Raw genomic sequence first — 15,769 nt, 5'->3', positions numbered from 1 at the left:
AACACGCACATGACACAACTTTCACACAACTTTACTGGAAATAATCAACGTGAAAAATATAAGGGGAAGGGTACCCTAAAGGTTTGTCTCACTGTCACGTGATTTCACGTCATGATTTTTAATTTATTAAAAATGCCAATAAATAGCATGAATAACACAAATGTCACAAATCTAATTTAATGATTACAGTATCACAACCTTCACTATTAAAGCCTTTTACACCCCTTAAAAAGCATCCTAGCTGTTATTAACGCTTACACTCATCGGTCACTTTATTAGGTACACCTGTAAACTGATATAAAAATGTAAGCATTGTTATTATTATTGTTTTGTTGTTACTACCACTACTACTACTACATTTCACAGTTTTCAAAGTTGTAAACAAGTATGAAAGCATTTAAAAACAAGTGCTGCAAAAAAACTCATTTAAATACCTGTTAAATAATGCCATTGTTTAATCTCTCTGTAAAGCACTTTGATCAGATGTATTCATTTATTTGTATTGTATAATTAAAAAATCATTAGTAAAATTATTTGACTTTTAATCAGAGCTAATATTTACATTTTTCAACGGCCAAAAACAAAAAAAACTCGGGTCACAATGCGTTGTTTCCAGACGGACTTATTTTGGTGATGGACTGGAATATTTAACCAATCGTCACTCTTCATCCCGAAACCTCAACCAATCACAGAACACGGAGGGCGGGAGTAAAAGTTGTCGGCTGTTTGGCTAAGTTAGCACAGTCACACGCAGCTGCATCCGGTTTCGCTCTTGCAATGAATTTTGCTGCATTTTCCCCCTCACTAACCTACTTTAAAAAACGAGGCCAGTATTTAGACACCCTTTTTTATGCTAACAGACGTTATGATATCAGCTAGCAACACAGACGTCCAGGATATATGAGGAGTGACTCAGGCTAATTAGCCAAAATAATCTTTAAGTCTGTATAAAACATGGATTTGACAGGATTGTAGCTAGGCTTCAACAGAAGGCCGTTATTTTTGCCTGTTTTACTGCAGAATAAGGTGTCATGGTGCCATTAAAGCGAAGAAAAGTAGCAGGGAATAACAGTGTGGCTGAGCAGAGTGGAGCTAAAACACCACCCAAGTTCCCTGAAGTGTTTTTATTCCTGCTGGAAAGAAAAATGGGAGCCAGTCGAAGAGCTTTCCTCTCACAGCTCGGACGAAAGAAAGGATTTCAGGTGGAGGAGTTATTCAGGTAAGATGATCATCAACATCTACAACTGCAAAAAAAAAAAAGTATTTAGTGTATTTACAGTCTGATTTTTTGGAGGCGGAAACAAATCGCATTATTTAATGTCTTGAAATGTCTGAGGAATGTTGTAAAACTCAAATATGTTAAAATAACTAATTATATTAAGGGAAACTGCAGTTTCTCATGGCAGAGAGCAGGAGATGCTTGTTGTTAAATTAAATAATAATTGGTATTATTATGTTCTAACCTTTGAGTAATTATTCTACACGTCCCAGCTACAGTTCCAGTTATGTTTGTGGGAATCACGTGTTACGGTCTGTGTTTTCCCCTCACAGCCAAAGTGTCACACACATCATTTCTGAGAACAACTCCGGCGATGACGTCACGGCATGGCTGGAGTCACAGGACAGGAATCGCAGATGTCCGGCACTGCTTCACCTTCTGGACATCAGCTGGTTTACAGAGAGCATGAGTGCAGGTCACCCCGTCCAGATCCTGGACAGACATAAAGTACAGGTTTGTTTTGGTCAACAACTAACGATTCAAATCATAATTATCTCTACTCTAGTAGATTGATAAATGCAGATATAATCCCTGTGTGTCTTCCAGGTGCAGCAGGCCGATGAAGTAGATGTTGCCGTGTTCTCAGTGCCCAGCTACGCCTGTCAGAGAAGAACCGGTGTGGACAACTGCAACGCCGTCCTCACTGTACGTCCTCAATCACAAACAGATCACACAGATTACACCACAGTGTTGAGAAATGCTCGGGTATTCTACGTTCTCAGGATGCCTTATCGCTCCTGGCTGAAAACGCAGAGCTCAGTGACCAGGATGGGCGCGGTGTCGCGTTTCGCCGCGCTGCCGCCGTGTTGAAGGCTCTCCCGGAACCGGTGTCCAGCGAGACGCAGCTCAGAGGGTTGCCGTGTCTCGGAGAGCATTCGCTGAGAGTCATCAGAGTGAGCGAAACCTTCTTTTGGCTTCTTTTGGCTTCTTTATCAAAAACGAAAGGAAGAGCTTATGAGCCAACTTTTTCCATTCTGGGTTCCTTGTAGGATGTCTTGGAGAACGGAGCGTCACGTGAAGTGGAATCTATGGAGCAGTCCGAGCAGTTTAAAGCACTAAAGGTTTGGCCATTTTGACCTTCAACATCTATCTATCTATCTATAAAGCAAGTTGCGTCCATCTGTCTGTCTGTGACGGGCATATCTCACTGACCGTTAGTCAGATCACCCTAAGACTTTGGATATGGGTTGAGCATGGCCCAATGGTGTGCATCCTTGATTTTCACATTTTTTGGAGGAATTTAAATTTTCGCCGATTTATTACGCTACACCAGGCAGGCAGCAGCTCATCAGAAGCAGCTGCGCTGTCTGGTTCAGGGAGGTGGGAGTGAAGAGGCTGTCCTCTGGGTGAGACATTTTCACATGGTTCAATGCATTGTGTTTTATTGAAACGACAAAGTTGGTGTCCATTCACCAATACGCAAGCACATATTAATTTAGCATTAGCATGCTACTACTTTGTGGCTAACTTGGCGAACCTGTTTCCAAAGGTAAGTGAGTGAGGCTATACGATTAGCATTAGCATGTAGCATAACATAATACAAACCCTGTGCAACCTCATTAGGCACAACGCAAATGTTTTCATTTTCGATTATTTATTAAAAAGGAAAGACAAACAGCCTTGTGTCTTTAACGACCTGGCTTAATGCCATGACGAACAAAGGAGGAAAACACACTTTCAAGTAGTTGCCGATTCATTTAGTAATCTTGGTTTCCATGTAATCAAAACAGGAGACATCTCCATCTGTAAACCTGAAAAATCTGAATTCTAGGTATTGACGGGGGTGTTTGGAGTTGGATCAAAAACAGCGGCCCGTTGGATCAGAGAGGGGATACACACTCTTCACCAGTTACGCAATTCAGGACACGCGCTCAATCGAGCTCAACAAGCCGGTGTGTGTGTCCTGGCACTTGCTGTATGTTTACACTGGCGCTGTATCGTGTGTTTGTTTCCGTGTGAATGCAAACACCTGATTTGTTGTCTTTCAGGTTTGGAGCACTACGACGACCTCAACCAGCAGGTGTCTAAGGCAGAGGCCGAAGCTATACAACAGATCGTGGAAGAAGCGGTTGCCTCCGTGTTACCGGGAGCAACGGTTACTCTGACGGGAGGATTCAGGAGGTGAGAGAGAGCAAACCCTGGGACACGGTGTGTCATCAAATCAAATTATTTATAGAGCCCACAGTTTACAAAACACAGTTTGTCTCACGGGACTTCACAGGGTTGGTAACATCCTCTGTCCTTAGACCCTCGACCAGGATAAGGGGAAAAACTACCAGGGGAAAAAAACCTTATCACAGAGAACATGCAAACTCCATACAGAAAGGCCCTTGGTTGCAAATCCTGGTCTTTGCTGTCAGGCAACAGCACTAGCTTCTCTGCTGTATGGTCCCTAACCTTAACATATCCTTTTTTGTAGAGGAAAGCTGATGGGTCATGATGTTGACTTCCTCATCACACACCCAGAGGAAGGCAGAGAGGTAGGGCTGATGTCTAAAGTGGTGTCCTGGTTGGAGTCACAGGTAAGTTCACTCAGACGATCCATTCGTTTAGTTCAGTTTCTGGAAGGACCTCAAGAGTTTTTCAACATAAATCTTCCTGTTCTCTCCAGGGTTTTCTATTGTACCAGAAAACTACACGAAACTCTTACCTGGAGTCTGAAGATGGCCCCGCCCGCCCTCCGTCCAACATGGACCGCTTCGAGAGGTGTTTGTCCATCTTTAAACTGGCCCAGGACCAGACGCACAGAGAGAAACAGCCGGCGGCGCTACATCTAGATACAGCTGAGCAGACGGATCGAGATTCAGGTTTAGAGAGGATTCAGACGGTGGGAGGGCAGGAGGAGACAAAGCCATGGAGAGCTGTGAGAGTGGACCTGGTGGTTTCTCCCATCAGCCAGTTTGCTTTTGCTCTCCTGGGCTGGACAGGATCCAAGGTGAGGGAATGGTATCAGCTGCTTTGTTGCTGATTCAAAATGTTAATACTGCATGTAAATAGCGTATATATGGACTCTTGATGTCCTTTTATCTGTGTTTATTGTGTGCTTCTATTTCTTTACTTTGTATTATTGTTAACTTTTTTCTTTTCAGTTGTTTGAGAGAGAGCTGCGACGCTGGGCCGGACAGGAGAAAGCCATGTCTCTGAGCAGCCATGCTCTCTATGACAATAATCAGGTATATTTTTCACAATCCTACAGTTAATCACAGTTCATAGCTGACCCGTAGTATACTTTTTTAAAGTGAAATTAATGGAATCATTTCATCTGATGAACAATAACAATCGCATTGTTGGGTTTTCCCTTTTTTCCTCATAGAGGAAATATCTTGGAGCCACATCAGAGGAGGATATATTTGCACATCTTGATCTGGAGTTCATCCCGCCGTCACAGAGAAACGCCTGAAGAACAAACATCTGCTTCAAACATTGAGTGGCAGAGTTTTTTTTAATCAGATTATTCCAAAACACTGGAGAAGCTCGATTTTCCAGCAGTAACTCTGTCATCGGTTATCGCGGTCTGTCTCGGAAGAGAGACGCGTTTCTGCTTCTGTTGACCTATATGACCTGATGTTTTTTAGTTTTAAACTTTAATCTCTTATTTATATGTAAATATATATTTTATTTTATTTTAACTGTGTTAAATTAATATCTAACTGTATTATAGACATTAAGTCATGGATTACGGAAAATATTTTACAGCTCAACCAGGACAACCAAGTGAAAAATGTAGTCTTTCATTCAGTCAAGTTCCTCCACACCAAACTCGAAATCAAATATTTATAGTAGGTCTGGAGGCAGCTTTTATGGAGCAAAGTTTCTCCCTTATTTCACTATAAAAGGTTTTTCCTCACTCAGTGTGAGGGTCTAAGGACAAAGGGTGTCACTTGCTGTGTACAGACTGTAAATCCCTTCAAGGCAAATAGTATTTGTAATGTTGGGCTATAAATAAAAATGAATTGAATTGATTCCCCTCTTGCTATGATACAAAGGACTCGGGACAACTTCAGTGGACTGTAGTGCTCCCTCTGGTGGTTATCTGAAGCACAGCAGAGCAGTGCAAAAACACCACAGGACACTTCAGTGACATGAATACTCAGTTCAGGTCTAGTCAGGTTCAATTCTGGCATGGTATGCAGCTAATACTAATAACTCATAACTCAGTGGTCAATTAACAGATTGACCACTGAGTAGATTAACAGACAAATCAGCAGTTTTAAACATAAGGAGCAGGGAGGTATGTGGAACCATAGCGCTGAGCTTCAATTGCTACCCGGACTGTAAACATCGACGCGCTCGGGACAAGGCGCAGCGTGGAGACTGAACTGAAGCGTCACGTAGTGTTTACTGAATGATAATAGTAATAAGAATTGGAAAACTAGTGAGTATTGTCACTGGTTTGTTGGTTTGTGTGCAAAATGGACAACACAATTATACTAATAAGGAGGGAGGTACGTGGAACGATAGCTCTGACCTTCCGTTGCTACCCGGACTGTAAACATCGACGCGCCCGGAACAAGGAGCAGCGTGGAGACTGAGCTGAAGCGTCACGTAGCGTTTACTGAATGATAGTATAGTATATAGAATAGTCATAAGATTAGAAAAACTAGTGAGTATTATCACTGGTTTGGTATTTTGTGTCCAGTATGGACAACACGACAGAAGGGACGTGGGACAGTTTACCTGTAAAGCTCAACGAAGGGGTTTTTCAGACACTGGAGGAGCTGAAGTTCACACATATGACTCCTGTACAGGTAAACAGCAATACTGGTGCAAACACGTCTTTACGACAACAACAACAACAACAACAATAATAATAACAACAACACATTTACTTCTCATCATTCTTTTCCGTCTAGTCCGCGTGTATCCCGCTGTTTTTGAGCAACAAAGATGTGGCTGCTGAGGCGGTGAGTGTGCACTTCACGGTCACGTAGCTTTCACTACCCACACAGCTCACATTCATACAACACATGAGTATTAAAGGAGATATGATGCAACTTTTCAATCATTTAAATCCTTATTTGGGACTCTATCAGTCGACAAAGTGTGAAAAAAGATGACTCACTCATGTTTTTGTGGTCCTCCTCAGTCTTAGTACAGGAGATGAAACACGGGATGTTGACTTCCGCACTCATCGGGACGTCACAATGCCTAAATTCCTGGAATTGTTGTCTTGCGGAGCTCCGCACTTTTCTTACAGTTTTATACTACGCTTTCTCTGCAACTTACCAGTGTCATGTGACTGTAGGTAACGGGCAGTGGAAAGACGCTCGCGTTCGTCATCCCTATTATTGAACTGCTCCTGAAGAGAGAAGAAAAGCTGAGGAAGATGCAGGTACAGTGAGAGCAGTGGCAAACGTTAACATTGATTGTGGAGTTTTCATGTCGCGTGAAACAGTGGACGTTGAACATTCAGGGAGAGACGCTGAGCTCTGAAATGTATTTTCTGCAGGTCGGGGCCCTGGTGATCACTCCCACAAGAGAATTGGCCCTTCAGATCAGTGAAGTGATGGGGCAGTTCATTCAGAAGTTTCCACAGTTTACGTGAGTAGGGAGTCACAGAGTTTGTGCATCATCACACTGTGGAGATATGACCTTGGTTTGTCATCAAAGAACGCATCATCAAGTATTACATGCGTGTATTTTGTTTTCCAGGCAGATTTTACTGATTGGTGGCTCTAACCCAATAGAGGATGTGGAGAAGTTCAAGAGTCAAGGGTAGGTGATACTTGGAGAGACATTTCATAAAATCTTGGATCAGGTCCATTCAGAATCTGAATTATTATTATTATTATTATTACAACACTTTCACTTCAGTTAGGCCTTGTTCAGACTCTAGATCTGATACAAACAGCATCTCATACTCTTCCTTAAGATCACAGCAACCTCAACAGATAGGACCATCCTAGGAAACAGGCCCAGGGGCCGTCACATGACACAACGTCAAACCAGGAAGTGCTGCATCATTATGCATGCATAACTAATGTATGGAAAATATCTAGATACATACACCAGTCAGATGTGAAACAGAATTCTGATTATACTAAATGATACCAAATACTTTTTTCACTGAAACAGGACGTTGTGATGACCCATGCAAAAACTCTACAGGCGCGTTTTTTAGTATTTTATGTCTTCAATCATCTCCATCCAAAGAGCACCTCAAACTAATTGTGTTCCGTCATGTCAACACGTGTATCAGAGCAAACATTTTGATTGCGACGCCTGGCCGCCTGGAGGACATGTTCAGGAGGAAGTCAGATGGTTTGGACTTGGGCAGCTTAGTCAGGAGTCTGGACGTGCTGGTGCTCGATGAGGCAGACAGGCTGCTGGAAATGGGCTTTGAGGCCAGGTATGAGATCAAGTGAATATTTGAAAGAAAGAGTTGATACAGGCTGAAGTTACAGGTGTTAACTTGAAGGTATTATTTTGTGTGTCCAGCCTGAACACCATCCTGGGCCACCTGCCCAAACAGAGGCGGACCGGCCTGTTCTCAGCCACTCAAACACAGGAGCTGGAGAAGCTGGTGAGGGCCGGCCTGAGGAACCCCGTACGGATTACCGTCAAAGAAAAAGGCGTGGCTGCCACCGCCACCCAGAAGACCCCATCGCGGCTCTCCAACTACTACACTGTAAGTCTACTGTCGTGGCACCAGTCAGAACCGAAAAAAGTCAAATATTCAGTCAGACGCAGACGTTCTCGTCTTTTCAGATGTGTAGATCCGAGGACAAGTTCAACAACCTGGTGGCATTTCTGAGGCAGCACAAGCACGAGAAGCAGCTGGTCTTCTTCAGGTACGTTAACCCTTGCTAACATTGCACATTTAAGTGAACCATGACTCATGAATGCATAGTTATTATTTCATTAAATTAATTTGCATTACAGGATTAGGATTAATGGATTAGCATAACCAATTCAGAGCTGTAAATAAGGAGATATGGACAATATGGTTCAATAAGCCGATATATAGAGAGCGATTGGGCCGATAAATGATACCGATATAAACGTTATCCCTGCATTTAACTACATAGGTCATTAAGTCTCTTCTGTAAGATTAACATGTTTTTCATGTCACAGCAGATAATGTAGATAATAAAGATAACTAGAAAAGCACTCGGAGAGCGCAGACCTCCGCCGAGGCAGCTCAGTGCCAACAAAATGGCGGTAAAAATAGTGATAGCGTCTACGGATCACGCCCATAATTCAAAATAATCACTTGTTCCTGGTCCCACTGTGGACATTTCCTGAAAATTTCATCCAAATCAATACTTGACTTTTCGAGTTATGTTGCTAACTAACCAACTCCGGCAAAATCATATACCTCCTTGGCGGAGGTCAACAAATTGACTGAAATGGGTAAGTGACATGAATCTGGTTTGTATGTCGTCACCAGCACGTGTGCGTGTGTGGAGTACTACGGCCGAGCTCTGGAGACGCTGATCAAGAAGGTGACCGTCTGCCTCATCCACGGCAAGATGAAAAACAAACGCAACAAGATCTTCGCTGACTTCCGGAACCTGAAAAGGTGAAACGTGAGCTCACGTTCAAACGGCCTAGTGATTCTGGCTTCTGCGCGCGCTTCATTTGACTGTGACGTCTCTGTTTTTTCCAGTGGGATCCTCGTGTGCACGGACGTCATGGCCAGGGGCATCGACATCCCCGACGTTAACTGGGTGTTGCAGTATGATCCTCCCAGCAGTGCCAGGTCAGTCTGAAACCAGCTCCCTACCTGACTTTGGCCCCTTATCCATAAGCGTGGCACGACTCACCTCAGCACCGCATGGTTATTTTGTGTTTCCATTGCTGATAGTACCTGGTACTTTTTTTTAGTGCCGAACTGTAGATCAGTTAAAAAGACTTAACAATCCTAAAAACGTGGGTTAATCTCCGACAATTACCAGGGCAATATCTAAGATCTGAATTAGAATCTATATTGTAATGGCAACACCACGGTCTAGGTAACCCTAAATGACTAATGTAAACACTTTCAGCATTGATTTAGGTTTCTTTTCTTTTTTCCCCCCTCCAGAGCTTTTGTCCATCGTTGTGGTCGTACAGCACGTATTGGTAATCAGGGAAACGCCCTCGTCTTCCTGCTGCCAATGGAGGAGACGTATGTCAATTTCTTGTCCATCAACCAGAAAGTGAGTCGTATTTTTTCTCGTCAGCAAGCACTGAAATCATATCCTCTTCTTCTATAGTTGTTAACTTGATGAAAATGGACACGTAACTGTGGATTATTTTCACCTTTAACCATTCTTAAAACTCTCCAGTGCCCTCTCAAGAAGATGCCCCCTGTCGCTGACGTTGTGGATGTGCTGCCCAAAGTGAAGGCCATGTCTCTAGCAGACCGCGCCATGTTTGACCGAAGCATGAGGGCCTTCGTCTCGTATGTCCAGGCGTATGCCAAACACGAATGTAGTCTCATCTTCAGAATCAAAGGTAGGGGGGGGAAAAGATCCAGATCCAGTGTGTTAACGGGCGTTCTGTGTACTACGTATAACATTCTTATGCTCCTTTCTCTGTCTAGATCTGGATTTTGCCTCTTTAGCCCGTGGCTTTGCCCTCCTACGCCTGCCCAAGATGCCCGAACTGAGAAGGAAAACGTTCCCCGATTTCATCCCGACGACAGTGGACACGGAAACCATCCGCTACAAGGACAAGCACCGAGAGAAACAGAGACAGAAGATGCTGAAAGAGAGAGAGGAGGAGGAGCCTCAACCCAGGAGGAACTTCATCAAGAATAAGTCCTGGTCCAAACAGAAGACTAGGATGGAACGTAAGAAGAAGAGGTCAACCAAGAGGAAACACAAAGAGGTATTTCTATTTACTGATCACTAGAACTGCTAGGATTAGGTCGGGTTAGGCTGTTTTTTTAGGCTCGATCTTTCTGTTTTCTTCCCATTATAGTAGTAGTTGACTATCAAAATAAGCCCTAATGAATCAGAGTTGTTGATGTTTGAAATAACCATGTGTTCTGACTGCAGGACTCTGGCACGGACGATGAAGACATGACGGAGCTTTTAAATGACACTCGTCTCCTCAAGAAACTGAAGAAAGGCCAAATCACTGCAGAGGACTTTGACAAACAGATCGTGAAGTCGGAACAGAAAAGAGAGGGACCGTCACTCGACTGCGCAGACCAAGAGGATGCTTGACGGACCCGCTGAAATCGACTCGTGTCGGAGTACAAAAAAAATAATCCAGTGCAACATTGCTGACATTTGTTTACCTTAGGAAAAGGGTTTTTATTGGAGAATTCTTGGGCGCAGTCATAAATAAAGCTTAATGAGTTCGTCGCTCACGGCAGACGGGGTGAGGACTCCCAGGTCAGTGAAGAGGAGGGTGATGAGGGAAGGAGGCGTGTAATCAATGATGGGATGCTCCTCTGACAGGTTCTGCACCGTCTTCAGAGTATCTGCTTTGTACTGTGGAGGACAAGACGATACGTGTAAGGAAATTGAAAATGTGATTTTGTTAAAGGAGTTTTTTTTTCTTCATCTGTGTTCAATCATATTTCTTTCGGATCACACCATGAATGTCCTATACACACCTGTACATCTACACCCAGAGCGATTATATATACATATATATGTGATGCGATACCTTAAATTTGTCAGGCACATCCTGTTGGTTGAGTGGATACAGGCGGACAAATTTAAAACTTTCTGCCACCACGTAGAAGGGCTTGTTGTGAGCTTTGGAGCACAGCGCCAGCTGGTAAGTGCCGATCTGCAGGACAAACGTTTGGAGAGGGTAAGGTTCTGCATTTGTTACCACGTTAACATGAAGTGTATCCGACGCGTGGCCTTTGTCACAAGATTAGATCAGAGGGATCGGTAGTCGTCTTTAAACACAACCAATTCTAATGAAGCATCATGGTGTCAGAAAATTTGACTTGAGAGAAGCTAGTCAACCGGGTGAGTCCGCTTGCAAACAAACATGAGTGGTTTGATTGAGTCAATCCTTCCCCATCATTCACCTTGTTAATGATTCCTCCACTCTCCACAACTCCCTCTGCGCCAACTATCACTAGATCAACCTTCTCCAGGACATATCTGTGGAAAAATGACAGAAATACATTAAAATAATGTAAGATTATGTAGTTCATGTTGACAAATTTGTATTTACCCCACGGCTGCATCCAGGACAACTGTTACTGGAACATTGAGTTTCCTCAGGGCTTCTGCCATCTGTCGCCTGAACAGGGACCAGAAAAATGTTTCATATTCAGACTGAATACGTGTGTGTCTATGTGTCACAGATGACCGAAACTGTTGTGTTCACTTACCCAGCCGAGTCAGGCTGCGATTCAGTCACATACACCGAGAAGCGTTTCTTCTCGGCCGCAGCTTTCTCCAGCACTCTGAGGACGACTCTGGAGTAAGAGTGAGTCAGGATTTTCTGGAAAAGAGACATTTAAAGACAAGGAGGGGGGAGAGACATTAGCATACTGGCTAAATAGTAAAAGTCGCGTTAGACCTGCTCAGAGTACAACAACTGTGCTTCCAACACAACGCCATGGTACAAAAGGAAAAACACTTTCAAATAGTGGTCTAGCAGAACACCTCGTTCCTCAGCTTTTATCAGAAAATTTATTGATTTCCTACTTCCCTTAAAACCCTTCCTTGACCAAACGCATAATGTAAATATAAATTCATACAATACAGCATTACAATCCTACACATTTGCTCAAAAAGAGGCAAATAAAGCTTGTTTCTTCTATAGCAGGAGTTACTTACAGCACCATCTTTGATAAAGGTGTGACAAAGCTTGGCAACTTTGGACCTGGACATTGAGATCTTCTCCAGAAATAGTTCTCCTCTCTCCTCCATCATCTTCTTACAACGCGATAGATCCTCAAAGAAAAAGTGGCAAATGTTAGTATCTATACTGTCTATACTGCCTATCTATGAAATACAGCAGAAGGGTTTGAGATGGCAACGTCACGCAAATCATGTTTTGGCATGTGGCGCCACCTACCACCGTCTACAAATCATTGCAGTCAGTAGAGTCTCAGCTACCGAGCAACCACGGGTTGCCAGTTACGTCTGAGCTACAATGGCGGAGAAAACGAAACCTAAAAGACCTCTGTATTTTGAATTTAAGTGTAGTAACCGTTTTTGGCCACATTCTTACATATGGTGCCTTTTGGTGACTTTAACTTAGTTGTTTTATGTCATCTTGAAGACAGAAACTCCTACTGTGATGCAACAATTATGTGTGTCATTCAAGCAAACAGGTCCCAAAGCAATTCCTCCATAAAACAGCCACGATAAACCTGACAGCGTGTATTATCACAGCATAACAGTGATAAATTGCACTTGCCTGATGCAATTAGTCGTTAAATGAAACGGTTAAAATTAAGTGAGAACCGTTTTCAGACAAATATGAAAAGATAGAAAACCTCCCCATTCGCCTCTCCACAGTCTTGATCTAAATGAAGGCATGAATGCTATTTAGTGTTTTAGGTGTTTGTTACCTGATGCTCCAGCGATGTGAGGGTTATGAAGCGCAGGAAGAGCTCCCCTCCTGAGGACACAGCCACAGAAGAGTCCACTCCGGTCAAACAGTCCGTGGCCCATGTCAAACTCTCCCTCAGGCCCAGGATGGTCTCACCTGAAGGGGTCATGAAGAGCTTGTTGAACTAAGCCAGTATGTAACGCGAGTTGCATTCACTGCGTTCAGGCGTGCATTTAAGTCTGCATATTCTCTGAAGAAGGTTGGAGACGCTGTACATGAAGACAAAAATGTCCAGAGAAGTCGCTCCTTCTGAGAATCTCGTCCTCCTGAGATTCTCCTGCATATCTGAATGAGTTCATGTGACAATGCAGCAGGAGAAACTACAGCATGTCAAACTCACAGTAAGCACTTTCTGCCACTAGGTGTCTCTCAATCAACAACAATAACCAAAAGAGCTAAGTTCAATGAAAACACAGCAGAGTGGAATCATGGGAATTGTTGTCTCATTCAGTTTCTTTTGAGTGAAGTTATAGTAGAGACAGTAAAGCTGATGACCAATGTGAAATGGTCCAAACTAATTTCTATGGATTTAATTAGAGTTTTACAGACATTTATCTCAAATATTTATTTGTATATTATATTTGACATAATAAACAACATTATTTTCGTAATTGTTACATATTTTAATGCAGAAATGTCAAATTATATCATGTAATAGATAATAGGAAATCCACTGTGGCCACCCCTAAAGGAAGAAGGGACTCACTCTGGGACGCCACAATGGGCTAAATTCCTGGAATTGTTGTCTTGCGGAGCTCCGCTTTGTCCGTAAAACACGCGAGAGTGCTGGCGAGGACAAATGCCTCCGAAAACCATTCTGTGAAAACTTCTATTCTTTGGTCCACAGTGCAGCACAGAGTTCTACACAAACTTCCAGCCTCAGAGGATTTATCTGTCCAGTGGATACATGTTATATATGACGGCAATGTGCCTGCTAGAGCCTGCAAATGATCACTTTTCCAAATGCTAACTGCTGTTAGCTCTAATTAGCCTCTGTGGCTGATGTCATTTCCTGTCCCTTAAGTTTCGTTTGACTTTTTTTTTTAAGGTTGACCTAAAGAGATACTACTAAACGGAGCGTTCTGAACAGGGCTGTTTTGGCAGGGTGATTGAACTGCTGTGGCGCTTCATCCTTATGGTATTTTGACCAAAACATGTCACAGACATGTTCATTAGTACACCAGGGAACTAGTAGAAATAGGGTATAATATGACCCCTATAATTCAGCTGTAAACTCACCCCAACAATAATCCACAACCTTGATTATATGTGAACTGTTAAATGTCCTGTCCCAAATATCTAGGAATATCCCTGAGCACAATTAGAGGTCACAGGTGTGAGAAAGCTGGCGCTGCCAACTGAACGTACCTTTGTCTCTCTTGAGGAATTCAAGCAGAGTGCGAATGGCGGCCACAGCTGAAGCGATGTCTGGGTCTTCCCTCAACTGAGCTCTGAAGTACTCCACCAGCTCTAAACCAGGGAACAGAGAGATACACACACATACATTAAAGAACAGACTCAATGAAGGGTGCTACGTGATGGTAGACTGTTACTACTGGTGCTTTAATACTGTCCATTATGTTCAAAGCTGCTGCTGCAGGTGAAATCCTTTTTTTCGTAATCTGCTCTATATTCTGACATAATGTTGGAGTGTTATGGAAAACACAAAGAAGAACCCACGAAAAGTTTCAGAAGTGAATTCTACTGTTCAAAAAAACAGTTCAGTCATTTGAGGGTATGAACCAGTGGTTCTTAAACTTTTTATACCACCTGAGAAAATATTGAAGTCTTGAAGTATATATATATATATATATATATATATACTCCTCTTCTTCACATATACTACACAAACACACTGGTATAGTGACATTAGATTAAGATGGAGCGAAAGATAAGGTGAGTAATTATTATTATTTAATTTATTATATTTCTTTATTATTTATTCGTTTCATTTTCTACGCACTACAGTCACAATTCCTCAGTCCCACTCCGCTCACATACCCTGGTGTATACAGTGAAATAGTATTTCTGATTTTACAACCTAGAGGAAGCTCCACAGTTTGAGAATAATGTGTATAAACGATTCTTGCTACTGTAGACCCACAAACAATGATGATAGTATTGCTTGACAGAGCCCATTTTCAGATGGACTTACAACATATTAAATTAAGTTGCATTGTTTCTGTTCATGAAGGCCAAACAGAGACATAGTATAAGAACAGAAAAAGTTGCACACTGAAGCTTTAACCTAGATAAACATTGAATGAAAAACCCTGTATGTAATGATGAAGCATGTATTGAATTAACCTATTTCACAGTTTAAAACAGTCAGGGTTGTCATGTCAGGGTATGACACATTAAAGAAGCTGTTACTGTAAATGTGTCATTTTAAAACTGCATATATGTTTCCGGAATTTAATGGACATGTTCCAAAAAAGTGGTTGAGAAATAATATTGCTGCATGGTCATGTTAGCATTGGTAAAACAACAAAACTATGGTGGCCGAAAGGCTTTTGAACCTTTGATGTGAAGAACGGTTCTGCCGAAGGGCTTTAAACTCTCTTTTAAGGGGCCTCGGTTCCCACATTGATAAGATAACGTTTACAGTTAATATTCTTTTTTTACAACCGAGTGTAAGTAAGAAATAACTCACCTCCCTCCATCATGCAAAAAGTCGCAGAGTTCACCAGGAGTAGCTTTCACGGTGGAAACACACCACTGTCAACCACACGCGTTGCCTTTCTCGCTATTTTCACTTAATGTCACCCTTCTGTAACACAAACCGTTATCAAACCGTGTCCGCAACGGTTTTCAAACGGTCGAAATCGGTAAAAAACACGTTTTTTTACTCTGACCAGGCAGTTTCTTGTTGAGCTGCACGAGCTGTTGTCGTTGTTGAGTCGCGCGGCGTCACTTGACGTGTCGCGGAGAGATGACGTAGTATGGCACACACGCTGGATAGAGCACCAA

The 15,769-nt window shown here is 42.7% G+C and overlaps 3 protein-coding genes across 3 annotated transcripts; 2 read left to right on the top strand and 1 right to left on the bottom strand.

Annotated features, from left to right (window-relative positions):
* Positions 1 to 1,031: 1,031 nt before the first annotated feature.
* polm (polymerase (DNA directed), mu) lies at positions 1,032 to 4,679 on the top strand (the record flags this gene model as incomplete). The annotated part of the gene is made up of 11 exons (XM_083893645.1): positions 1,032 to 1,219; positions 1,552 to 1,732; positions 1,826 to 1,924; positions 2,002 to 2,172; positions 2,269 to 2,340; positions 3,051 to 3,171; positions 3,268 to 3,400; positions 3,699 to 3,801; positions 3,891 to 4,214; positions 4,369 to 4,452; positions 4,593 to 4,679. 11 exons carry the CDS (start codon positions 1,032 to 1,034, stop codon positions 4,677 to 4,679), a joined length of 1,563 nt encoding a protein of 520 aa, XP_083749771.1.
* A 1,136-nt stretch (positions 4,680 to 5,815) lies between these two features.
* ddx55 (DEAD (Asp-Glu-Ala-Asp) box polypeptide 55) lies at positions 5,816 to 10,434 on the top strand (the record flags this gene model as incomplete). Its single annotated transcript, XM_083892746.1, has 14 exons — positions 5,816 to 6,027; positions 6,133 to 6,183; positions 6,525 to 6,611; positions 6,729 to 6,820; positions 6,932 to 6,994; positions 7,479 to 7,628; positions 7,718 to 7,907; positions 7,988 to 8,070; positions 8,670 to 8,801; positions 8,889 to 8,981; positions 9,306 to 9,420; positions 9,550 to 9,718; positions 9,807 to 10,093; positions 10,264 to 10,434. The coding sequence occupies exons 1-14, from the start codon at positions 5,920 to 5,922 to the stop codon at positions 10,432 to 10,434; spliced, it is 1,791 nt and encodes a 596-aa protein (XP_083748872.1). The 5' UTR covers positions 5,816 to 5,919.
* eif2b1 (eukaryotic translation initiation factor 2B, subunit 1 alpha) lies at positions 10,403 to 15,669 on the bottom strand. The gene is made up of 9 exons (XM_083892757.1): positions 15,453 to 15,669; positions 14,168 to 14,269; positions 12,759 to 12,895; positions 12,019 to 12,135; positions 11,568 to 11,680; positions 11,408 to 11,476; positions 11,259 to 11,334; positions 10,883 to 11,008; positions 10,403 to 10,704 (listed from the first exon to the last, which is right to left on the bottom strand). Exons 1-9 carry the CDS (start codon positions 15,463 to 15,465, stop codon positions 10,549 to 10,551), a joined length of 909 nt encoding a protein of 302 aa, XP_083748883.1. The 5' UTR covers positions 15,466 to 15,669; the 3' UTR covers positions 10,403 to 10,548.
* Positions 15,670 to 15,769: the final 100 nt, after the last annotated feature.

Source organism: Microchirus variegatus (genome assembly GCF_963457635.1).
Source record: "Microchirus variegatus genome assembly, chromosome: 1".
Taxonomy (NCBI): domain Eukaryota; kingdom Metazoa; phylum Chordata; class Actinopteri; order Pleuronectiformes; family Soleidae; genus Microchirus; species Microchirus variegatus.
The sequence above is the reverse complement of the archived record's forward strand: the minus strand, read 5'-3'. Positions and strand labels throughout refer to the sequence as shown.